The 27,954-nt window shown below is 34.1% G+C and overlaps 1 protein-coding gene across 1 annotated transcript; it reads right to left on the bottom strand.

The window, feature by feature from the left end:
• eed (embryonic ectoderm development) lies at nt 1-27,954 on the bottom strand. The gene is made up of 12 exons (XM_039744613.1): nt 27,770-27,954; nt 26,739-26,891; nt 22,367-22,459; nt 21,782-21,847; nt 19,252-19,377; nt 18,062-18,143; nt 15,854-15,945; nt 13,750-13,883; nt 13,366-13,471; nt 9,580-9,738; nt 9,282-9,355; nt 1-1,560 (listed from the first exon to the last, which is right to left on the bottom strand). Exons 1-12 carry the CDS (start codon nt 27,869-27,871, stop codon nt 1,434-1,436), a joined length of 1,314 nt encoding a protein of 437 aa, XP_039600547.1. The 5' UTR covers nt 27,872-27,954; the 3' UTR covers nt 1-1,433.

Raw genomic sequence — 27,954 nt, 5'->3', positions numbered from 1 at the left:
TGCATTTGTAAAATATTTTATTTAAATTATTCCACAAATGGTTCAGATAATGAAGTACTCCGAGAACAATGACTGCTTGGCAGGAACTAATCCACCAATGTGTAAGGCACTATTGTACAGAGCAAACATATTTCAGCTATGGAGCACAATTTAATCAGGATTATATCACACTCCAAAAGCTTCAGCACCACCATTAACAAATTTAAAAAATAATAATAATAAAAGGCAATGTCTTTCTCAGACTGAAATCTGCAGTGTTCAATGAGGCATCGGTAATCAGCTATCAGGCATCAGTAATCAGCTATCATACATGACTCAAACATTTTTGTGTTATATAGCAAGATAGTAAAGCTTAATTTACGTAAGTTATAAATATTCAGCAATGTGGATCAAAACATTTAGCAGTCATTGTTTTTATTGACAATACACGATATAAAATTACAAATCATAACTTACAAAAAAAAAAACCCCAAAAATCAACATTTACATCAAACGAGAAGTGTCTATAAAAATGAAAATAAATTAACACTTTAAAATTTTTTAAGTATTCATTATAAACTGTGCACTTTATGTACTGCTTAGAATGGGTAGTTAATACTTCATTGCACTGCCATTAACAATGTTTTGGTGTGCCATAATTAAGGCAGTTTCTCCAAGAGGAAAAAACAAGGTGATCAAAATTAACCTCTATTTCAGAAAAAAATTACACAGTGGCCCAAGTTTAGCAGGCAATGAATGTACTCACTGTATTCTCCTAAACCGCTTCAAAAAGTGAATAGCAGCATGGCACCATATGCTGGATTTTCACATTCAATCATATTTCATATAATTTAAAGAGTCAGAGAAAAAAGAAAGCTGATGATAAACTTGGGGAATATGAAATAAGAAACTACAATGGATTACAGATTATCCTGGTTAATAATTTAACTTCATTAACTTTGTTTTAAACACATTAGCAATTTCATGGGTATAAAACACTGGCAGTATAAAATTTATTGTTGAAGAAACCATTCCCCTAGTTAAAAATACACATGGTAGTATAGATATGTATGTGTGTGTGTGTGTGTGTGTGTGTGTGTGTATATAAACAAATCAAACAGGATCTCTTTTGGACACTTCAGAGATGACTTGCTTTCCTTACCAGCAAGGGACACTACAGCACAGCAACAGAACCCACTTTATTTATCTAGCGAGATTACCTCTTGCCAAACTTAAAATATAAAAAAAAAAAATTAAAAACACACAGTTTAAAAAAATAAAATTTTATTAAAAGCAAAAAGGGACCAAAAGTGAGAAACAAGCATAGTAAAATAAAAGCCCATGCATGCTGGGTGACATCTGATGCTTCTAACACAGTCAACAAAAGGCACAAAGCTGTGCAAAGACAGAACTATTAGCCAGCTCAAAACTGCAAGAAATATCATACTCCCCAACTATCGTAAACGATCCCAGCGCCAAATTGAGGCATCATCACATACAGCTATCAAGATGCTGCTGTCACGACTGAAACTGGTCTGACGGATAGCCGAGGTGCATTTTGGATAGGTCAAGGTGGTACACCTGCAAGTGGAAGGAAGGAAAAAAAAACTTTATTCCATTATAAGTTTTTTTTTATTTCTTGCCAATATGACAAGCTTAAAGGTTATAGAATTTCAATATGTCAATTTGCAAATGCTCTTTTTTTTCCTCTGGGGAAAAAGGAGGCTCAAAGGAATATTCAATTTAGGGAAAACTTCTTTAAGATGACGCAATATAAAAGGTTAAGTATCAATATGGTATGCATTTTTAAAAAAAGCCAAGGTGTTTAAAGCAACTACAGTGTTTTGAAGAAGTATCTGTCCACTACCTGATATCCTCCGTTTTGTGTATTTTACACAATAAATGGCTTCAGACCTTTAGTGAAAAATAACTTGAACACATGATCTAGATTTTAAATCAAATCATTCCTCTATTTATTCAAGGAAAAAGTTATCCAACACTCTTGTCACCCAAATGAAAAAGTATTTGCCCCCATAGTTTCAACACTTGGTTATTGCAGCGTTAGAATCAACATTTACAACTAATTACTTCCTATTAATTTAATACCAGTTCTTCATATTGCTGTTGAGTCCACTCTTCTTTCCAGAACTGCTTTAACTCAGATACACTGTTATTTTCCTCTTGTTGCAGGTCCTGCCACAACATTTTTTGTGTTGAATTTAGGGACTTTAACTAGACCACTACAAAATTGCATTTTTTTTTCTCTTCTGCGTTTGAGATTAAATTATCCTCCAACCTGACTGCCATCATTAACAGCCATCATATATTTGCCGAGTTCCTCAATTTAATTTTATTAGTTCAATAATCCCTCTTCACCCACCTTTCCAAATTTTGTCAGAAGTTTAATTTATTTGTACCGGTAAGAAACCTAAACATCAACCATACCATACTCACTCATCTGCGAGATAAAGGAGGGATTTCCCTTCTAGACCTGCAGTTTCGCCATTATGCTTATGTGACCTGGCTTTTAAGATCATGGTTTAATTCCTCTTTTTAATGCTTAGAGCTTAAGGGGTGTCATTTTGCTTGACTTCTTATTAAAATTAAATTGAAAACAGCCAAACTTTATTTTGGGCCAGCAATATCTTATACACTGTCTGAATGGACTTTGACATAGAAATTATTCAGATAAGTACTGAAGTGGCACATTCAGACCCATATTTTTTTAAGTGATGGGTAGGCATTCCTGTACATTCCCTAAATTGTCTGAATGTGCAATCTGCACCTAAGGAAACATTTATAACAGTACCATCAAAACATGCAAAGACCTTTGTGTAAGAAATGGGAGTTTCCTGTAAATCTTTTTTTTCCCCCCATTTACAACTTCTGTCTTTGCTGAACCTTTTGGCTGGTCTATACAGCTGCTCTCTGTTCACCCACTTTACTGTTTTGTTTTTTTTACATCCTTAATTCCCTGAAGTAATTCTTCTTTGCAGTCTGTCCTGTCTTCCTCTCTGTCCCTAAAATATGGTTAAGGGTCTTGCCCCCTCTGCAGTTGGCTTTTGGAGTCTTGTCCTTTGCAATATAACATTTTGTTCAAGAAACTCAAACTATTAATTCACAGTTTAATTTTGTGCATAGGTTCTATTTGAGTGTGTGCCATTAATGTGTCATAGGGATTGCATTGGACCCTTCATGTTTTACCTATGGGACTAGATTTGCCTGTACTTTTATGCATACCTTTTCTTTTTGTCCTGTCTATTCTTTTGTGTCATGTGCCATTTATTATCTACATTTTTAAATTATCAATTGCCTGTATCTCCTCACTTATTTATCTTATTAGATGAATCTCCATTCAGATTGTCCTTCTTCCAAAAGAGAGTCTATTTTAGGTACAACTGTTGCCAAATTGTTGTTAGTGTGCAAATGGAAATCACCTAATTTAGTTACACCTTGTCTCTGGATTTTCTCATTTTATAATCCGCTTCATTTAGTTATCTGCAGCTTGTATTTATAAAGCTTCTGATAAATCCCTGTATACCTGGGAAGAAACTGCTGGGATATTTTTTTTCCCCTAGGATGATGGCCTTTGACTTTTCTTTTACACCCTGCAGGACCCTTTTCGGGGATATGGGGAGAAATATGGTTCTCTTATTATTTCTACTTGACCTTAGTGTTCAAATTTCACCCCACCCAAAAGGTATCAGGATTACAGCAGACAAGCGGGACCTGTGTTGTGCAAATACTTCTACATTTGACTTTTCAATTCATAGAACATTATTCTTTTAGACTTGGGGATCATTCCGGCATTTCTTTGGAAATGCAAGTTGAGCACTGATGTTAAGCATGGATAGGAAGAGATTTTCATTTTGCTACTGTCCCACAAATTCCAATTTTACTCAGCCTCTTTCTCATTGTGGAGTTATGAACACTGACCTTAGATGAGCCACAAAAGATCTGAAGTTCATTGGATGTTCTTCTGGCATCCTCTGGGACTTATGAAATGAGCTGTCGCTATTCATTTTGGTAACTTTGGCAGACTGGCCTTCCCTGGAAAGATTTACCATTTGTTGTCCATTTGGAGTTTAACATTGTGGTGCAGTGTGCTACATTCTCTGCATACCCAGGGCATTAGCAATGGCTTTGTAATACTTTCCTGATTGGTAAATTTTAAAAACTTTTGTTAATCTCTCAAATATAAGGATCAATATATGGTTAGGTTTACATTCAATGCAGCTGGATGCAATCAGTTCAGCTGTTTGAGTTTGTGAAGTAAAGTAAAAAATTTCCTTTTCTCAAGGGCAATAGAGGCACTGGAAAACTTACTTAAACATATTAAGCAGCAAATGTAGAAATTGTATTATAAGCTTATAGTTATACTGGCTACCCTTTTCATGTAAAAAAGTTGAACATGAATTTTTTTTTCTTTTTCAGCATATGTGGACATTGCAAGATTTGAACTTCATTTAAACAGTATATTTAAATAAAGGTGATGTAGCCAATGAAAAATTAACTTTGAAAAATACATTAAATGAAAAAAACATATGCCATTTTCATCTGCAGAAAAAAAGCAAGGAAACCCTTGGCTCTAATAGGTGGTATTGTCCCTTTTGGCAGAAATATCCTTAAGTAAGCTTTTCCTATAACTCTACCAATCTCCAAAATTTTTTCCCTACTCCTCCTTGAATTTTTCACCTGTATGATGCTTGACTGGTGTCATTGTGTGCATATCATGTTTCAAATCCCCTAAAAGCATCTTGATGGGTTTGAGATCCTGGGTTTGACATTATAGAACCCTCACTTTCTTTATTTTCAGCCTTGGTATATTTACTGGTATAGTCAGAAGCACTGTGACATGCAGCAAGGTCCACTTTAGGTTGCACTTTAATTTTCTGACAGGCAACCACACATTATCTTGAAGCACATTCAGGTACAATGAAGAATTTCTATTAACTTTTACGGCTGTGAGCTACATTGGCCCATATACCACAAAGCAACTCCATACCATAACATTTCCACCAGTATGTTTTTATAGCTTGTAAGATTCATCTACATGCAAACATATCTTCTGGTTCTTGGCTAAATAACTATCTTTACCCAGTCAGTCCATAGTACATTGTCTCGATATTCCTGATCTTTGCCTAGGTGTTAAGTAAAATTTACGTTTTGCCCTGATGTTCTCTCTAAACACCAAAGGTTTGCTCCTGTTATACATCCCATGTAGATCTAATGCATGCAGCCTTTTTCTAATGGTTGATTCATGCACTTTGACTTCAGCATTGACAAGAGCTACCTATAGGTCCCCTTATGAAATTCTGAAGATCACAGAGCCCTTTTTCAGTAGGTTATGATCTGCTCCTATTCTGACCTTGCTTGGGGAGCATGGTGTGGACAAGTTGACAGTTGCTTGAAATCTTCTCTACTTGTAGATCTTTCAGGCATTATAATGGTTTATTTGGAGATAAAATTCTTCCCCAAACATCTATAAGCTCCTTTCTGAAGGCTCCCTGATGCTTTACACACTTTAACAAACACAATTTTTGAGATTATAAAAAAAAAGTCCCTTCAAGATCCTCTGTAATGACGATCTAATCATTTGCATCTAATCTGGTACACCTAATTCTAATTTTATGTATTTCAAGTAGTGATAAATGTAGTGGTATAGTTATATTTTGTAGTCCACTGTATAATTTAAATAAATCTGCCATGATGTTTGTCGTATCACCTATTGCTTAAATGAAGATCAAATCTTATGTTCACCTGTGTTAAAAAAGAAAAAAAAAAATTTAACGGAGTGTACTTAGTTTTTCACATGACTGTATGACATTTTGCTTAAATATCTGAGGCCATTCTTTGAGACAAATACATAACGATAGAAGATATCAAGAAGGGGGCAAATACTTTTCATACTGTGGTTTTGGGATACATAAAATAATAGAATTATACAAAAAATAATGACATTTTTACCAAAGAACTAAATTAGTGTAATGTGGAGCAACCTTCAATTCTTTCCTCCCTTAAAAATGTACATATGATCTACATGTGCATAGTACCTCCGTGAGAATATATTATAGGTACTGATGGAAATACTTCTATACTTGCTACACAAACTCTATTAAAGCTATGAAAAAATGGTAAACAATAGATTTCTTTTGCAACGCTTCAGACCCAGAAGCTGTACTTATTAGCGGCATTCTGTTATCTACTAAAATAAACATTTCTATAATTAGTGGGTGTGTGTAAGAAAGCTAGAGAAATATACAGTATGTTTTTAAATTTTTGAAATCAACCACTATTGTTTAAAATGACATCATGTATAAAACAAAACCAGTATGATTTCTTATATTCTAGTTCTTGATGAAAGCAAGGATATTCCTTTTAAAAACTAATCTGTAGCATGTCTTTTTTTTATATATAAACAGGATTAGGCCTAGCAATTACGTTGTTTATAAAATTTCTTTTGGTGGACTAGCACAAAAAGAAACCAATGCTAATTTAGTGAAAATACTGATCTTCACAGATCATGTGCCCAAATGTGATTTACAAGTGACATTAGGTAAGGCAGGTTCTGCATACTTAGCATTAAGTCAAGTCCATTTAATGTGGGTATGAGATTTTGGCTTCTCTACTCTTCAAAAGTTTAATGAACAGCCTATCAAGGCATAAACAGCATGTACTTTAGGAATATAAGCACTGCATCTGTTTCTCTGATGATTTTGTCATCTTGGCTTCATTGGTCTGTGATGTTTGGTGTGTACTGTTATGGATCAATGCTTACTATGATGCAACTGGGACAAGAATAATGATCTCCACATCTAAGCTCACAGCTCTCTCCAAAGTAAGTAGCTTGTTCCTTACAGAAAGGCTGGTCCAGAAACATAGGGGAAGAAGTTGCTACAGACTGGGTGAACAGTCTAGGTTAGCATGTTGGCACTATGATCATCACCAGCTACAGCAGAGTGCAATTGATGAAGACAATGGAGATGTTCATATGTGAAGGTGTCCCCGTGATTTTGGGTAGGCTCAACTGCATAGTAGCTGAACTGAAGCAAGATATGCCACACTGTGCAGTGGTTGAATGGAAAGTGGTAAAGATAATAAAGGATAAAGCTTACAAAAGACAATGAAAACATAATAGGCAAAACCCTGGAGCATGTGCTGTGTTGCTCTTCCTAAAGAATGCTGAAAAATATTAGATAGTTTAGAGTGTGATTCAGGCAAGGAGACTTCTGCTGCACTTGAAGACCAGTACCATTAAACAACCAAATAAAAATAGAATTTTAGCATATTAAATATTGAACTGATTATATGAAGACAATGTGCTGTAAGTAGTGAAATACATCCCTTTAGTTTTGATATATAACCACAAATATTTACTATACCACTACTTAGAAAAAACATGAATTTTCTAAATGATTATTATTATTTCCCTAAAACGGCAGACTATAGTCCTATAAATATTTATTTAACAGTTTTTCAAGCAATGTAAAATTTTATAAAAATGTTGTCAAATGTTTCAATCACAACACCTTGTTAAAAATAAGTTGCTACTGAATGCACTGATGTAATACAATTTAAAACTTCTATGTAGGTAGTAGTTTAACTTTACAGCTGAAGAAATGTTTATATTTGGTCTGGTTTTTGGTTTTGTACTTTTGGAATATTACTACACACAAAAAAAGAGAACACCATTGACCTCTTGAAATGTATCAATATGTATTGTTCATTGGCTATGTGACTTCTAGGCAGTGTGGTGACGGGAAGGCAGGACTGATGACAAAAGGAGGGTAAACCCTGCTTAGGGCCTCTTTTCCCTACTTCCACCGTCTTCTCTCAAACTTGAATGCAGCAAGAAAGCATACATGAATTATAAGAACAGATTATCTGTCTGTTTACTGAATAATTAGTAAGATATGCATAACTCTTCAAGTCTATAAAACACTGCTAATGTGATATAAATATAAAGTCTGCAACTACAAAAAAAAAAAGATATAGTTGTTAATTACACCAGACAAAAGAGGAAGAGTTGTGTCTGTCAGGGTTTCTGCTTTTGCTTTTCATTTTAATGTTCAAATTTTTGCAGTTTTTATATTTACACCCATGTTTAATTGGGCTCCTCTGGGTAGCTTATTTTCTTCAATAATGTAAAACATGTTTTTAAGGATTTTGTCAAATCTCAGCTCACCCTGAATGAATTGTGTGAGTGTGCCCTGAGGTGGGCTGTGGGTGCTCTTCAGTGCCTGGATCTGCCTTGGACACAAAGCTGCTAGGATAGATTTTATTTATTCCTACACCAGTGAGACTTAGAAAATAGTTTTTTTTTTTGTTTTTTTTTTAAATATAAAAACTGTGGTATGAAGAGTTCTGCAATGTGATCTTCTTTAACCGTTACTATAAACACTGGATTGCCTTTTTCCTTCTATTTATTACTTAACTTTAAACACACTTGCAAAATGCTAAATTCCTCCCGATACTAAACCTGGAGCTTCATGTGTTGACATAACATTCTTTAGTTCATCAGAAATTGAATTTTGCCTTCCCTTTTATTTTAAGTTATGCATCTAAAAGCTATAAAGCTTGAGAGCATTCTGTTTCATTATTGTAACAATTCCCTCCAATGATTAAAAAACAAAATAGAACTCCATATTAAGAGCTTTAATAATAACTCAAATTGTCTGAAAGAATACTGCAATACAAACGTTTTCATTTAAATAGTTACTGACACTGCCTGCGGTTACCATTTGCCATCAACAGTCTTGCTCTTGTATACAGAATCTATTAATTTAACTAAAGCAAAAACAACTTAATTTTCTGTATTAAAGATATTTAACTTTCTGAAACACAAAGTTATTAACTGATTTTCCGTCAAACCCTGTTTAAAATGCTACATCTCTCGTGCAAAACTTTGCCTCTTTGTACACTTCTCTTCATCTTTGTGTTATACTAAATGTACAAGCCCCTTAAGGAACATACTAAAAACAATTCTTGGGTATACCGAGTTCTGTGTTTTTAATTCTGTTTATTCTTCATTATGCCTTTAACTGTTGTAAAGCAATAAGTTCTTTAATTTCTTCATGGCTACTACTTTGAGTTATGATGGATTTTTGTGTTTAGGGTATATTAACAGAATAAACGGAAATGTGAAATTTACCTAATTTAATGGTATTGTTATGCTTTACTTTATTTAAGTGTATGGTTTAAAATTACAATTTGTTAAATAAAATATAAAAAAAAAAAAATCACGTAATTTTACAACACACGCCAAATATACAGAGAATATAAACAAGCAGGCAAAGCCTTACTTTGCTTTATGAGGATCTTCCACTTCCAAGTCCCACACATACAATTTTCCAACTTGATTGCCTAAGGCCAACATCTATAAGAACAAAAAACAGCCAAAAAAAAAACAAACTTAAAAAGCATGTAAAAGTTCAGAAAGTAATTAATCATTGCCTTAAATTGCAAAAATGTTAGTAATTTAATGGGTTTAATTATTCAGAAACAATTTCAATATATTTCAGTTGCAATGAGCACAGTATTCTCAAAAAAGTTTTAAGAATAACAGAACTGCTACATGAAACATGGATTTTATTGTTTTACCTTTTGCCAGAAATCCATGGAGAAGCGCATATACCAGATATCACACTGACTATAGTCAAATCTACCAAGGATGGTAACATTTGACTCATTAGGCTTAATACTGTCTATGTCGTCTTCCATCTTTCCTGGTTTCCAACATACTATAGCATTTTCACAAGACTGAAAAACAAAAGGGGGGATTCAGAAAGTATTTTTTTTACTTAAAATTTAATCAGTACTGTGAAAATTTAAACCACTTTTGTGTTGAATGTTTTCATATATTACAAGTAGGGTGCACAAACTCAATCACTTATTAATAAGATGTTAGTTACATTTATTTCTTTAAGTAAACAGAACAGCATAATTAACCAATGGTATTTTGTGGTTTTTACTATGCCACTTCACATACAGCTATATCTACGATTACATTAGAGATGAGAAAACTCATTTTCATTGTAGGAACCTTATCGAATTTGTCAGACTGGTTAATCAAAAAATTAGCAATTAAATATACAAGTCATATAAGAGTGCCATAACTGGAAGAAATAAGTCTAGATGTAACATTACTCCCTTTCGTATTAATTATTTATGCAATCATGCTTTATGATGACAATGACATGGAAGATTATTCTGTAAACTTAAATCTTAAATAAAATCTAAGCTACATATACCTAGTGTTAAGCGTAGGAAAAATGTATACAGTAATATTAGCACCAGGTAGAATAACTGGCTTTGTGCTTAAAGTGTCTGTTGCAAAATATAAAGTACAAACCACTAAATGCTGATTTGTTTAACATATCACCTGCACATTGTGTTCTTAATAATGTGTTACCTATTTGTTTGCCACAAGTATGTATGGTGTGCTTTGAGAAGGACTATTACATTTCCCTTTGACAGATTTCAATTTTGCAAGCACTAAGACAATTTCCAAAGCAGTATTTTAAATGATACACAAAACAATACAACTCAAAATAATATTTTTGCCACCACTGTACACTTCTACTAAAGGTAGAAGTTTTTTGACTAAACCAAAATATGTTCTTTGAATAAGTATTCACTCCTCACACTTTAATATTTTTAATCAGTTTAATACCGAGTACCATACACCCATACTAGAGTAAATGCACTATATAGATACCTTCTTGGAAAGTAACATTTGTACATGAGCAAACTAATCAAGCAGAGTTGTAAAGTACCTGGTAAGTGTTGGATCACTCCCTGTTTTTAACATATAGTCTAAATGGGTCTTAATTTCAAATAATGTAGGTTACATTCATTTTGCATGTGAGTAATACATAATCACTAAATTATGAGCCAAGTAACTGTAACCTGAAGTGGGGACATTAAGCACAAGCAAATATCTTAATGATTGAATCCTAATTCAGTGGGATGAGGACTAAAAGAAAAGGTATGCAGATTCACTTTCTTTTAAGAATCTAATTCATTGCTGACAACCCCTACATAAAGTGATTTTTCTTTACTGAATTCCCTTTAAATAAACACATTTTTATGCATTTCCAGTCTCATAACTGAACTATTTTTTTTAATTAATATCATTGAACTGCCTTAACATTGGCAGAATTAGTTTAATAACATTAGTCATCCAAATGACATTGCCTTTCATTAAATAATTTATTAAATAATAAAACACTAAGGTCTGTTTGTGTCTGGTCCCTCAGATTAATCTGATCGATCAGTTTGGCTTTAGCAATGTAATCAAAAAAGGAAGTGCAAGTATGAGACACACGAGGAAGGACAAAGGCGTAGGAAGCACGCAGAGAATTGAAAGATGGGGAACAAAAGTGGACAGGAGGCTACCAAGGTGCTTGATAAGCAAGCTTTATGAGAATGCACTTGAGAGAGGGAGCACTGATCAGGAGAGGTTCAGACACATGAAGATACGAGGAAAGGCACTGAAGGCAGGGCAGGAGATACCGAATATTTTTAAATATTGCTTTATTACTGGTCTTTCAGATAATATGGCTAGTGTTAAATAAAGCACTCTATCTAGACTTTACCACTTCTAGTTTTAGATTAAAAGAAATGGTGTGTTTTCTTAGGATTACCAACTGTTTTATGATCTATTTTGGACCTGTAATCCCCAGAATGATGCGGGAAGGCACCAGCAGTACACATGACTAAGTCAGGAAACCACAACATGCAAGGATGGTGTCTGAACACAGAATCATCTTACAGAATTTCAGAATCTGGAATTACGGATTACCAATGTCCAGCTCTGTCCCATTCTATAAACTACCCTAAGGTGCATTTGGAATTATTTTGTAGATGACCGGGCATTAGTACCAGTGCTACACATTTGAAAACTGTCCTAGATTCTTGATTTTTCATAAAATGGTTTATCCTAATGCAAGGGAAATTTGTATTTTAGGCAACAGATTTACTCAAAAAGTATGTGTTTCTGCATAGACTATTTGTTATCTGCTTTAATATTGCAATAATGAAAACCTCTAGCAAAATGAATTGGAGCAAAAGCCAACTGCTTTTGAAAATGTAGTGAAGTTAAAGTAAACAGAAAATTTAGACTAAAGAAAAGAAGAAATATTCTCAAAACATACAAGTACACTAACAAAGTACTTTTACTTCTCTAGCATACAATACTGTTTATAATATTTTGAAGATCCACGTTTGCAGAAATAAGTCTTTTGGTGTAGATATGTACTTACTTTATATATTCTTTTGGTCTGTTTTAGCCAATCTTCCAGGCAGATATTCTTCAGATTGTAAACATACTAAAACAAATTCTCAGCTGAATTAAGAACAGTGTTGTAACTAAGCCATTGTTGGACATTCATCTGTTTGTCCTTCAATTACTTCAAGGCAACTTTAGCTTTGTGTTTTGAACCAACGTACCAATTAAAGATGGATTTCACCCAAGCTTAAGTATTTAGCAGACCGAAAAGGCTCTCATGTAGTAATGAAATAAGAATTTCATCAGGTATACTGGATCAAACTGTGTATTGCTCTGCTTTAGGTACATTGTGGAATGTGTTTCATATACTATACATAGTGTATCTGTTTGAACATTCGTGAAAAAGCTCTTTCTTAATCTCATTTTACTAAAAAAAACTTCACCCACATCACAACTACATTACTCCTATGTTTTCTGAATGGGCAAATTTTATGCAGAGCCCCTGATACAATTAACTAGTGCACTGTACTCCAGTCTCAGCTACTGAAATCTGTCTCCTGTAGAAGGATTGTTGGTCTCCATTTGATTTCTCTCACAAGTAACCTAGCCGATGGTACCCACTTAGACAACCAAACACTTGGATTTTGTTTTGTACCATTTTACGAATTTATGTTGTTTGTATTAGTTTCTCAGACTCCTTTAGAACACTCTTTAGTCTTTATTTTCACAATCTGAAATATAATACCTTAGCTGTGTCTTTATCTAGAAAATATGAATAAGAGTCACCTGTAGAGGCCAATTGTAGGGCAACAGCGTAAAAACAACAAATAAATAATAAAAAAAAAGATCGATTTTCTGTGCTCTGAAAAAAAAATATCACAGGACAACGTTCCATTGCATGATTACACTGAGAACTGGATAAGAGCCTGAATACTTTTGCAAAGCATTGTATATTTGGTTGGAAAGGTATGCAGGTATATACTTTATGCCAACATGGGTTAACATTGTTCTCTAACTAGATACTACAGCCTATGTACTTAATTATCCAAAAAGCTGTATTTTAATATTTGAAATAGCAAAATATAACTTGGTTATTCCTAACCATTATTAACACTAGTCCCAAATAACAGTTTTAAAATGACTGAAATAATATATACCTTAGAAAGGATTAAGTCTCCCAGCCACCTCACACAATCAACATAATTTCGGTGAATGTCTCTGGTAGAAAAATCAGGAAAATGTATCTTTTGAGAGATGAAAGGTCTGTTGGGGGAAGAAAAAAAAAATTGTTTGAGAAGACTGTGAATAATGTATTTCATATTGCAGATTACCACTAAAAGTATTGTAACTAATGGCATAAAAGTTTGATTATTGTAAATTTACATAATTATTTCTTGAGCAAAAACAAATTCAAATACATGAAAACTAAATAGTAAATGCTGGTCAAGTAGTCCTGCATATGTAGAAAGTAAGAATTTCATTGCAGACAGCACATTTAACAGTTATTGGTTAGCTAATAAATGAAACAAAGGTAATATTACCTATTAGTTTTACTAGGGTTATATTCATATGATCCTTTAATTGCTTTCTGCATTCTTTCTGAGTTTATCCTCCATAACTTCAGGGAGTGATCCATTCCACAAGACATTATCTTTTCACCTAGGAGGTCAAAGTCCTGTATTAAAAAAAAAAAAAATCATTTATATTGATACCTTTTTTAACACAAATGAGACAAGGCGAAATAAGACTTTCAATGAACAATGTATTCTCAGTTTGGACTGGGCATATACATTTCCAGCAAACTTTAATTCTATATCAGTTTTCACTTGAACTGGCACATTATTTGTTATTTGCCTGTAACATTTCTCTATTAAGATGGTACCACCCTTTCCTTCCTGAAAACCCTTTGTTTGTGAAGTCAGCCAGTACAGGTCACATTATGTAAATTCAACAATTCATATATCAGTGTACAAAAAATTTTCAAATTATGGAAAAGTCTCATTGTATTTCAAATTTTGTCCATTTGCTGTCAAAGAATTTTACAGAATAGTTAAATAATAATAATAATAAAAAAAAAAGGAATGGTAATTTTACCAAGAATAGCATACAATTTAGACATGGGTTAGCTTCAACTCTGATTTCTATGTAATGCTACATTTAAATTTCAGATGCATACTTTTTGTTTGCTCTAACATTTAAAGGTGTGGTTTGATTTAGTAATCCAAACAATTTATGAATATTATTCTTTGTTGTTTATCATTTATCTTGTAATATTAGCTGTCCAATATACTTTGCTAAGCAACTTTTTGTATGTAGTGCTACCTGAAATAAACACATTTTAATTAACACTCCTCAATTTTTCCCATCCCAAAATATACATGGAAGAGCTAAATGTAAATTTTAGAACAATTCTCAAACAGCAAAAGCATTCAGAAATATTTGTTCAACAAGCAAATGTCAATTTGTGTTTTTATGGTCTGCCACCGTTTCAGAGTTTTAGAACTTCCTTCATGTTTCAGCAGATGTTTTTAACGGCTTGCTTTTTATTTTTTTATGGAAGAAAATCTAGTACCCTAATGGCTTCTACTCAAATTATCAGGTAAAATAACAGGACAAAAATCAAATTCTACAACAGTAGTAAACAACTGATCTGCACAAACAGTTAAAAAACCCTTATTAATTCAAAACAGTTGTGTGGTTTGGGTCTTAATCACAAATAACTAAAATTTTAATACTGTTCATGACAAGCTGTTTGTATTTTATAAGGTTTTCCATTGTTAGTAAATGATTAAAAGATTCTTGAAATTTAGGTTTACAGCAAATATTTTTTTAAGTTGGATACATGAATGAACCCTAATATCATGAAATATAATCAGTAGGAATTTGTCTTAGTTTTGCAGTCACAAATGATATAATGTACTGTATTTTACATCATGACATTAACCACAACAACAAACAATTGCACTTTACACAATAGATACTCAAAACAATATGATCGCTTATTATTGCAGTTTTTTCATCTGCTATAAAGGCCTGTAAATGTAAACAAAATTTAGGTTGAATGGAGATGGTAGTAGATCTATGGGAAATAAAGTATATCAAAAGTTATGATTGGCCTGTGTAAACTCCAGCATGAAAGAAATCAAAAACTGAGTGGTTCTTGTTATGGATAACCTGTAACATTTTCCTGAGGATAATAAATGGAAGATTGTTACTAACACGAGTGAGCCTTTGGATTATATTGCTTGCTTGTTTGTTTACAGACACTAAAATTGAGCATATATAGATACTGAACACAGGGAAATTTCAGGCCTATAATCCTTTCTGAAAAATATAATACAATTTATATTTGAGGTAGCAGATGCATTGCCAAACCTGACAGTAATGGAGGGAAAAAATACTTATAATGGCCGTCTTACAAATAATAATGCAAAGAACACTTCTTGTACCAATAGGAGGAAAACGCTTTTTAAAATTAGAATGAAAGTATACCAACAAAAAAGACATATACAACTTTAAAATTAAATCACATTCACTAAACATATACCCACAAAATGGGCAATACATCTGCATACTGCATGCTTCCAATCCCTTTCTCTCTTTCTATTTTATAGAAGCTGCTTAAAATATGAAACGTATACTTACAGCACTGAGGACTTCATCTCTGTGACCTTCCACGCCTCCAAATATGGCAACTAAAGTGTCAGTTTGAATATTCCAAAGTCTAAGGGCATGATCTGGAAGTACAGGAAACAACAAACTAGGTATAGTTTTATTCAACTATAAACTACGCTATTTAAACCTGTCAGGCAACAATAGATAAAAATTTACTTTTCTTTATTTTTTTTGTCATAAGAACAACTTAATAAACACTTAAGACAGTTAACTCATGAACACACATACTGTACATCAGGCATGGTATACAAAATAAAATGAAGTTATGAGTATAATAGTCTACAATATAATGGCCCACAAGGCAGAGTTACAGTTTAATAAATATTGTACTAGCAACACTTTCGGCTCCATTTGCTTAAATGATGAAATATGCCACTGTTTCTTAAAGGTTTCTGGTGTTTAAACAACTCTGCACTTGTAAGGCAAAAACCAGCACATTTAGAGACAACAATTAGACTACTTGGGTTCAACAACATATAGAACTGGGTTTTGAAAAAGCACAATAAAACGATCAAGGCAAAGACAATTTCAGTTTTATTCAGCTGACCTAGACAACACTGAAGACATTAAATATCAAGTTATAGAATATTGCTTTATGAAAGGCTCACCGACTCTAACCTTTGATTATTTAATTGGGCATTTGGCCTCACATTTAGATCATACTTCCATGTATATTCGGTTTCAAAAGCTCCTACTTCCTAGAAAAATGCTTTCACAATACACTTTTATGGGCAATTCCAAATTTACACCATTGTGTGATCAGAATTGATATTAGCTATATACTTTTAGAATCTACCCGCAATGATATTGATTTTTATACCTTTTGTTTCCAAGTACATTCTTTATCTCTGTAACCATTTTTTCTGCAATTTAAAAATTGTATGTAGTCAAAAAGTACGCTAGTATTTGTAAGCCAATGTTAACAAAAAAAAACAAAAAACTTTACGAGTATTTGTCACACAATAGCATGTGACCCTTTGCTAAGATTTAAATGTTTTGTGTGACCCTCACCTGGCCACTCCTGTTCTATAAAACAAAAAAATTCAGACATGATCAGTAGGCTTTGCTCCCTAGGAACCAAGTTACTTGAATTATTCTATAATATTTCACTAATTATTTACCACTCTGATGCTGATCTTTCTGATCATAAAATGGGTCATTATGATAGCAATTGACAAGAACAATTCATAATTAATTGCCAAACTATGGTAAGTTGCCGTAATTCTTGAGATATTAAAAATTTATTTGAGAATTCCTCTAGGGTGCCTCTTTCCCTTGAATGATTTGGCTCAACAACTAATCAGCACATCATCATCTCATAACAGGCTTAAGTTTCAAGTTTGGTATTTTTCTGTCCAGCCATTTTAGCTCTAGTCTTTCCTCAAGAAACTGTGACACACAGACACACACAGACACATGCCCATCGTCAAGATAGATGTTTCCAGTATCAGGTGACCCTAAAACATAGAAAACCGGAGATTGAAATGTTTGACGAATCTAAAGCTTTTGCACCTCTCCCATAGAGGTTAGGGTGGGGGAGGGTGCAATTCAACAAGTTTATAAATAAAAACAAAAAATTCCTAAATAAAAGATTATTTGCTCATTTTATTTCACGTACAATGATAGCAGTAGAGTGTTGTACTGTGTTAGCCATAGATTGATACATGAGAAAGTAGGTTGAAATGACACCTTTTATTGGCTAACTAAATAGATTACAAAAAGCTTGCATTTGTAATCTATTTAGTTAGCCAATAAAAAGTATCATTTCACCCTACTTTCTCATGTACAATGATAAATACCTAGAAAGATGTTAAGACACAGTAGGGATATGTCAACCTATTATGAAACCTAATCTAATGCACCATAAGATGTCTACACAATTGATTAGCGCTCTATTAAATGACATCATATAATTATTGAACATAATCCCATACAATATATAGTAACAAAGTCACTGGGTATGTTTTATTACTGTCAACGTCTTGTTAGCTATCAAAATACAAAATAGAATTTGTCATGACCTGTACTATTAAACTATAAACATCACAAAAGGATCATTTAGAATAATATTAGTATTATTTAGTATAGGCTATTTAATTTCAGCAGTATACTTGATTCTTATAATGCATGCATACAACCAGAGAGCATGTACATTTAATTAAAAATAAAATTAAATACCTTTGCTTACTGAAAGTAGAAGATTTGGATCTCTAGGGTGAAATTTGAGCTCATTTATTGCATTCCCATGACCAACATAGTGCTGTAAGTAATGAAACAGAAAATATATGCCATCCACTTCCTCATCATAAGTCAGTAAAACAATCTTTTCATTTATTTTTTAAACAGCCTAATTTCTGTAAACTATACTAAAACCTACTTCAAAGTCAAAACATGTGGAATGTGCAGACTTCAAATTCAAGGTAAACTTTGTAATCCCACAAACATATAATTAGAAAAAAAAAACATCAGAAGAAGAAAAAATACATACAGTTAGCTACAGCCAAAAATCTACCATACCTCACATGCATGAAAAATAGTTCATAAGAACTAATAGACAATCTCTTAATGGAATATGATACAATGCCAGCAGATGCTCTATTATTGGTAAGTTGTGAACAAAGAAACTGTTCTATGAATACAAATAGCCACATAGATTAATCAAAGATTAAACCTTTCCTATAGATTTATGGATGGAAAGACATCCCATGCAGTTAACACCTAGGACCATGCCTCCACTCCTCTGAAGATGGGAACACTATTGTCAAAAGACCCCACTGAAACATTGTAAGACAACTGTATGTGAATTTCCCCTTGGGATTAATGAAGTATCTATCTATCTATCTATTGTCCAATAGGCTTCCTCAGTTGCTTGTTTGCAAATACAGCATGTAAAAGCAAGTTAAAAATATTCTCTCTCTATTACCAGATTTCCCATGTCTTAATCATTCTTATTGGAAAGAAAATATTGTCTCGAGTAGGAATTTTAATTTAAAAGAAACCATTCACAAGAAGAATGCACCCTGCTGGATACGGTTCAATAATATTAGTTTATACTTTTAGATGCTTTACAACTTTCCAGACGACTTTAATGTAACTAAATTGCAGGTTGTGTTTGGTTTCTTTTTTGTTTCGTCTGTCTTTGTGCTGTAGCTTTCAATTAGATTTTCCATTACCTGTTGTACAATTGTACTGCCAGTTACCGGACACGTTTCACTTTATCCATTTGTACATGCTCTTCAATGGAGGTTTTACTAGAATATCACAATAGGGTCCCCAACAATAACTAATATGGAATATATAGAATTCCTTTCATAGAGAATCAGTAGTATCTTAAATAAGAGATTTAAATATCTTGAAAAGCACCTTACCTTAATGCACTGCATTGTAATGTGGTTTATAACACGAATGATCCCCCGTGACCCTGCAACTGCAAGCAAAGGATGACTTGTGCTGCTATCAAAGGTCCAAGCACAAGTATAAAAGTTCTCATCAGCCTGAATCCCACATCAAGAGTTAAGGATTTGTTATACAGACATTTAAAGTTACATATGCTCAAACAGTTTCACAAAGAAAATAAAAACTGATTGTCTGCTCAGACTGAGAAAATAGTTCTATATTTTTGCAAATACAAAATAAATCTGCAAGTTACTTCAGAGACGTTGGTCATGTTCAGTCACTGGGACCCATTATAGTTGCAGGTTTTTGTCCAAATCAACTTCTGTTTAAGATGAACTCATACCTTAATTAAGCAAGCTCCTATTTCTCAAAGCCATTCCTGAAATTATAAAACAGATTTTACTAAATGTTTATAGGAATGTACTGGCCATTTTTGTATTTTACATAGGGCTAATTTAGTGTTAATTTATCTTGATTTTTATTATTATCACTGTCATGATTTCCATTCCACTTTTTGAGGTAGTCTGGTTATTTAATATGAAAGGTACTACTAAGCGCACTAGTGGATATGTCACTGAAGTAGCTGCAGACTTTCAATGTCCAGGTGCCTCATTTATAAAGCTTGCACACAAGCACACAAAAAAGGAGCTTAAAACGCATGTGCGCAACTTTCTATACAAACTCTGAAATTTATAAAAGAAAACTTGATAGGGAATCATGTTGTGAGCAGTTACATTCCATTAATACACTAATGATCCATGATGTGGCAGAGAAGTTGGGTCTCCGTGGCCCATGCCCGTCCTTGATTTATTTATTTTGAGGCACAGTAGCTTTGACAGTAGTGATGATGCTGTACGTGGTGGCTTGTTTGTTGTTAAGATAACTGGCTGAATCCTCAATTTTTACATAGCCTGTACTATTCATTGTAACATCCATCCATTATCCAACCCGTTACATCCTAACAACAGGGTCACGGGGTCTGCTGGAGCCAATCCCAGCCAACACAGGGCACAAGGCAGGAAACAAGCCCTGGGCAGGGCACCAGCCCACCTCAGGGAACACACGCCCACACCAAGCACAACTTAGATTCGCCAATGCACCTAACCTGCATGTTTTTCGAGCAATCATGTAATTACATATGCCAGGTAATAGCAGCTACAGGATCAAAAGCAGGTACATTACTCCTATCCCTGACACACAGCAGAGGAGAGGCACTATAATGCTGTGCATAATCCTATGCCCTCAGTTTCAGAGAACAGTCAAATAAAGTCAATTCCTGTTAATCGGACCACATCGGGACGTGATCATTTTGGTCCTAATAACCGGCTGGTCCCATTACACAAACATGCCCTATACATGTGCAACCAAGACGGGACGTGCTATAAGTAAAATATTAAAATGTCATTATGACTTTTATTGTGCTGCACATGTGTATGGTGAAAGTAAAACAAGAACTACGTGCATGTACATGTACGGTTGCTTACAAGTTTGTTTATTGAAAAAGAAATCTACAGATTCTTCTAAACGATCTACACAACACTCAGCATGCGAAGCACAATAAAAAAGGTTACATTACCAAATTCCAGTCTACGTTTGAAGAACTTGTCTAGTGTGATCCGACGCATTCTGTTTACGCTCGACTTCATGTCGCCGGCTACTGAACGGTCCGTTTTAGGAAAGAAAGGTCAGGCATGTTGACCCCCACTGGTTTGCACTTGGTACAAATTTTCCGACTTCCTGACCTTTGATAAAAGCATAAATTCTCCTGGGGAGCCCAGGGATCCTCCCGATGTCGCTGACCCACTTTACATCTGCTTTCCGCGGACGACTTGTGGCTTCTTTTTCTTAATCTCGGTCATGTTCTTTGGTCCGATTAAACAGAATTTTGGTCCAAATAAGCAAACAATATTAGGCTTATGTAATATGATCTGTTTCGGTTCTTTAGGGTTCGGTCCGAATAAGCGGCTGGTCCGATTAACCGGTGGTCCAATCGACTGTACTCTTGAATACAAGTGGCGGGGTTTTAGTATGGCTGAAGCAAGGCTGCTCTACCATTCAGTGAAGTTCTGCAGCTGCATAAATGCATATGTATGAGGTTCATTTATAGATTTGCAGATCTTTATTTGTCACTATTAGGATACAATTAAGGGAGAAAACTCTATAGAAAAAAAAATGATCAATAGGAATATGACAAAACAAACACAATGACAATGGCTAAAGTACAAATGTGTCTAAATTTCTGACAAATTTAAAAAGTGCAGAATAATAGAGACAACCTAATTCAACATGATCAATCGGAGGCAATATGTGATACTCAGTGGAACAAATCCTGTAGCTACAGTGGGTCCTAGGACTGAACCTGAAACATTCTATAGACGGTTGTGGTGGATCTCAAGAGATAACCAATAATGAAAAAACTCTAGGTTCATTATGGGACATGTAGAGGTATACAGACATTACCAATATTTAAACAGCTACGCTTCTTTTAAAAATAAAGGATACATCAGCATCTACATATGACTGCAGGAGGCGAATTTCTCCTTGGGAATGGCATTCATATAAAGTCACCTGGCAGACAGACATCAAATTACAATCTATTTAAAACAGTTTTAAATTCCAAAATTATGTCATTTTAGTTCATATCAAAACTATAACACCTATAGTATCTTGTATAAGAATCAAATGGGAACAGTATTAATGTTCATTATGAAAGCTAAAAATCTTATAGGATGAGACAAATTTGGAAAAACATTAACAGCAGATCACTCATTAAAGTTATTGTTACAACAAAAACATTTGGACAAAACTACAAAATTTATTTACATAATCTGATTTCCAGTATGAATTACTTTTTAAAAATATTTTTGTGAGAGATACAAAGTTTGTTAATGTGTGTGGTGGAAAAGGTAATTAGAAAATGGGAAAAAAAGATGTCAGGGTGTGAAAAGCGATTGAATGAACTCCCTTTACTGCAATTCATTTAGAGTAGGAATTATATTTTTGAACACTTTGTCATCAAACAGGTCTGAGTTATTACTTTTGTTTACCTAAATTCTAGATGGTCTCTGTCCAATTGCTTACACATACCCTATTGCTTCCTACTGTGGCAAACACTAACGGATCTCCTTCTTTACTATGCCAGTTAAACTGCACCCCAAACAAAGGCTGACCATGGTCTTCCTGAAATGAACAGAAAACAAAGATGAAAATTAATTACATAAAAAAAGAACAAAAATTAACTTTCACTGTAATACTGTTACACAGCATAACATTTTTTTTATGCAATTTGCATATAAATATCATAGTACAATTGCTAGAGGTGTCTAGAAATATAATGAAATTAAGTAATCTTTAGGATTATAGTGGGTGACGTAGGAAAAGCGGTTAATGCTACTGCAGTGTTTTGAATCCGGAGGTTGGTCCTTCTCTTTGTGTCTGCATAAGTTTTCCATTGGAGATTCCAAATTGGTGCTATGCGAGTGTGTATAACCGCAGGCCCTGCTATGGACTGGAGCCATACTCCTCCTATGTTGGTATCTGCTTTGCACTCCAGTTATGCAAGGACAACATATAGCCTCCTACAATTGTGCACTAAAAATGTTACATTACTTTATAACTGTTAAAGTAAATATAACAAGCTATTTAAGTAATTAAATATTTGTTTTAACATTATAATAGCAATAGCCAGCAGATTCAATGGTTTCTCAAACTTTTGCAGGCATATTCTGCTCTGACCTTTGTTATATCAAATGTAACATTTCAACCACTGGTTTGCTATCAATACACATCAAGTATTTTCTTATTACATTTTTAAATGCACCTCATTAAAATTTTATCTACATTTATACTTTCAATTATACAAAATATTAAATAGATTACACTAGAAGCAGTTCACCACCTTTCACAAGGCCACATGTCACAAATGAACATGATTTCTACAGAAGACTGTAAAAGTAAACCATTTTAGGCTGCAAGTAATAGTTTTTCTAGGGACTGTTCTGCATGGCAACTATTACAATTTCAAATTTGTTGGACATCTACTTTATTAGTCAACAGAGAAATTAATTTTTTGAAGGCAATACATTGGAGTGCAAGCCACAACAAGTACAGAAAAATCAACCACATCTTATATTAGGCATGTTTTGAGCATAGTTGCATGTCTGCAAGACTTTCCCTGGCAAGCACCTGTGGAGATGCTGATATGCTTCCATGCTCTTGTAGTTTCTCATTGCCACTCCTTCCATGCCAAAGAAAAAAAAACAAAAATATCTCTATACATCACATGGAATCATTTGCTCAAGTCAACCTTCCAGTTTTTTCAGTTTACACAGACTTTGGACAGTTACTCCATCCAATCTCAACAGATATGGGGAATTGTGCTCCCATGTTGGCTACATTTTACCCTGGAGTTGTCTCAAACAAAAAAATTCTTACAATCTATAAAGAAGTAATTTCCAAAAATAAGATCAGTGGTTACTTACAAGATGGATAACAGAAATGAAGATCTGGCAGTTTAAATTGTCATTATTACACTTTCTTTCACAGTCAATCACAGCAAGATACAAATAACAATCCGTGTTGTACATTATTGGAAAAAAAAAAAAATTTTTGAAAGTGATCTGTAAAGCTTAGAGCTAATGCCCTTAACTAAAAACAAACTGTCAAATCTATTTAGAAATACTGTGACTCCTTAAACATGACAAAAACTGGAGGGCTTTTATTATTTTCAATTAGATCCCATTTTAATTTAAGTTCAAAAACAAAAGTTCATAATTTGTTTACATCATTCCACTTTCAAAGCATGCACAATCAGCTATCAGATGTAATCACTTTAACTTGTAGAGCAGGGGTGCCCAACTCCAGTACTGGAGTGCTGCAGTAGCTGCAGGTTTTCATTCTAACCCTTTTCTTAATTAGTGATCTGTTTTGCTGCTAATTAACTTCTTTTGAATTAATTTTATTTGACTTGGTTCTTAAGAAATGTTTCCCTGAATTTCTTCATCGTTCCTCTGAATTGCTTCATTTCTTTCCTTAAATGGCATCCAAACAGCAGTGGCCTCAAACTACAACCCGCTGCTTAATGAGGTGCCGAGTCCTGTCGTTAATTAAACCCGTTCTTTAATTCCATGGCTTGTTGCTGCTCTCATTGTGCAATTGCATACATTATCAAAATTGTGGATTTTCTCTTTTCTAACAGCAGATCAGCATTCCTGAGACCTTCACCTTCCTTTATTTTCAGATATTGTATGATGGTCACAGTTTGGCTCATTTTGTGTCTCATTATTGTTTGTATGCTAATTAAGGAAAAAGAAACAATTGAGGTGTCTTGAGTCTTCAAGAGCAAGTCAAATAAAATGAATTCAAAAGAATTAGCAGCAAAAACAGGTCACTAATTAAGAAAAGGGTTAGAATGAAAACCTGCAGCCACTGCGGCCCTCCAGGACTGGAGTTGGGCACCCTTGTTGTAGAGCAGTGTTTCTCAACCTCGGTCCTAGGGACCCCCTGTGGCTGCAAGTTTTTGTTCCAACCAGATTCCTAATCAGTGATAACACCTGATAGCACTGATCTCATTTAATTAGCTGTTTTTTTTTTCTTTTATTCGACATTCAGATAAGCTTAGCAGCATGATTTTTACATTTATAAGACATTTATAAATATTTCTGCTTTTGCTATAGATTTAAATGCTTAACTCTCTTTTGTTGATTTCATTATACTTTGCCCTTTCTCTGTGCAGTTTTTCCCCCTTCATTATATCTTAATAAGGACAACTTAAAACGAGCAGAGCAGACAACCAGGCAAACACTGAATAATAAAAGGCTGCAGCTACTTAAGAGTCAGACCCACTAATTAGTAAATAATAGATTAAACAATTAGAACACCTAGAAAAAGAGAATGAAAATCAAGATGAAAATACTGTCAAAAAGAAATAAAATACATTATTCATATATAACTGCTTGGTACATTTTAATATACATTTTTTTTTTTAGCAAACTTAGTTTTCTAATTAATATATTGTTCCTTAAACACAGAACTTGGGAAATATCAGTTCACTTAATTAGCCCAGGAGTTCAATTAAAAACAGAAGCTGGTTGGAACAAAAACATGCAGCGACAGGGGGTCCCCAGGACCGACGTTGAGAACCCCTGTTGTAGAGTCTCACATTTCAAAGAGGGTCATTAACTGTTTTTACTGACTGTGATGAACATAACTACAGTTGTCCACCCATTCATTTACTAACCAGCTTATCCAGTTCCCATCTGCAATGGGTGCCACACTTCAATGCATGCTTACCTAATACTGTAAGTCCAATTTAACATTGTCAGAGAATCTAAACTGCACGGAGGAAAACCAAGGCAGACATGAATAGAATGAGGAAACCTCACACATAGGCAAATATAAGCTACAGTTGTAACAAGCAGATATCAACACAAGTTTCAAACCAGGCCACTTTAAAAATGAAATATGTAATGTATTAACAGCATCACCAAATTGTATAAACATACAGGCTTGAGCTAAAGCAGAATATTCACTGCTGAAAAAGAATTGGCAAACAGTAAATCCTTAGCACTCGCTGAATTTTAGAAGTAAAAGCAGTGCCCATTAACATAACTAAAATGTTTAATACATAAAGCACTTACTTAAATAGTGTAAGAGTGACTATGATGCAGACTCCAATTATACACATTATTGCAAAAGCAACCAATCCTGTTTCATGGCTAACTGTGCCTAGGTCCTCAGGAGCAGGCAAAGTTCTGATCACTTAAGTCTGGCACATTGAAAATTACCAAAAAAAAAAATTCCAGCATGAACTGATGGAATCAAAAATCTAATGAACCTGACAAGGTCACGTGCTGACAAGATGATCTGAAAAGTCAATTACAAAAGCAGCTTTAGATTTTTTGCAAATAGGATGTTGTAAAATAATGGATAAGTTCACTTATTTTTTCCCCCAATCATGGTATACATTAATTTGTCAACGGAACTTTTTCTTTTAAGAGAAGCATTTTTTCTTGTAGTTTAAAACTTATGGTGCCCACTTTTTGTAATATAGGGAAGCGAACCTTCTTTGGCAAACATTTAATTTTACACACACCCACACACACACACATAAACACACTAATATATATACTGTACGTGTGCAAATATATATCTGTATGTATTTACAAACACAGATATATACAACACAAATGGAACAATGTTTCGGTCATTGCCTTAGATTCTTTACCACACTACCCATACCGAATGTTTATAATACTACTATACTCATTAAAAAGGTTAATAAGTACTGCATACATTAATAAATGAAAAATGTAGCATTTTTAAGAAAACAATAGAAAATGTGTTTGGAATTTATAAGTACTTGTGTTGTAAATGAAACATTTAATTTGAGGCTTAAATCCTTCGGTCACTGACACCAAATCTGAAACAAAAAACAGCGTCTCCTGTTTTGCACACTTACTTTAAGACTGTTGACACATTTGAATGAATATTTGCATTTCTTTGACTTCCACTTTCCTTTCCCCCAACTCTTCCTTCCTGGAGCATTGGGTGTGTTCGTGGGGGTATCTGGCCGTTCGGTGTTGGTCCCACTCTCAATACTGACAGCGTCATCCTGATGGGTCAAACACAGATCACAGAGCTTGACAAATTGTTCTATTTATGGATCCTCTTCTATTTAATGTAATTTGGAAGAAATGTTTCCCCTATTCTTCTACTCAGTCAGCCAACATTCCGAAACACAAACATTAACAAAAAAATCAACTTCCTACGATTTTACATACATTCGTCTTCCACATTTTACTCATGAATATGGAGTTCTGCACTCTTTATGTCTGTTTCTGCTAAACCAAACATCAACTAAAACATCCTATATCACCACTGATTAATAATCCATTGTAATCTATTTAGTGTGTGTACATATTACACACAGACACATATATATGTATATATACACACAAGTACATATATATATATGTAGCGCCTTTACAGAAATTTCTAAAACGACTAAATTGTAAACCACAAATGGAAACACACAGAATAAACAACAATACCATACAAATATCCATCATTCCACAAAGTCTAACTCGCATGCACATCATTGGGGCTCCTCAACAATAAGACCACGTTTTCAGATTTTACTTTTGCTGTACACAACTGATTCTGTCTCATCTGAATCATTAAAAAGAAAAAGAAAAAACGCGGCAATGCAATCACTAAACTCGTCACCCTGCTTTAAATAACATCCTTCTAAACGTTTTCCTCGTGCCTGCAAAGCGAACACCTTTCACATGGGTTTGAAAGTATCTCAGGAAGGCAAACGGGTAGTCAACGGCGCGAAAAGGCCTCTTTGTCAGCAGTGCTGCAAAATATTTCACCCCGCTAAAGCACATTATATATACAAAATTCAATAAGCAAGCTTCTTAACGCACGAAAAGCTGCTCGTCAACTTTAAAAACGTCTCCTCCGAAAAAAACGGAAAAATTCACTTACGTTTTCATCGCCTGAAAGGTCAGGATTGCTATTCTCATCGCTACTGAGTTTCTGCTTTTTCGCCGGCATCTCGTTTCCCGCCGCGACTCTATTTTCAGACATCTTCCTTCATCTTCCTCTTCCTTCAATTTCTCAAAGCCCGCCACACTGCCGAAAACAGGTCGCAAAAACACTAGTCAACTGTC

This window comes from Polypterus senegalus, chromosome 2, assembly GCF_016835505.1.
Source record: "Polypterus senegalus isolate Bchr_013 chromosome 2, ASM1683550v1, whole genome shotgun sequence".
Taxonomy (NCBI): domain Eukaryota; kingdom Metazoa; phylum Chordata; class Cladistia; order Polypteriformes; family Polypteridae; genus Polypterus; species Polypterus senegalus.
This window is presented reverse-complemented; position numbering and strand designations above follow the sequence as displayed.

Excerpts from the sequence above, each read along its gene's own strand:
- eed (XM_039744613.1), bottom strand. The coding sequence starts at position 27,871 with ATGTCTGAAAATAGAGTCGCGGCGGGAAACGAGATGCCGGCGAAAAAG. Across the intron at positions 13,884-15,853 it reads GAGATGAAGTCCTCAGTGCT|GACTTTGACCTCCTAGGTGA; the intron begins GTAAGTATACGT and ends TTTTTAATACAG. Across the intron at positions 1,561-9,281 it reads GAAGATCCTCATAAAGCAAA|GTGTACCACCTTGACCTATC; the intron begins GTAAGGCTTTGC and ends TTCCACTTGCAG.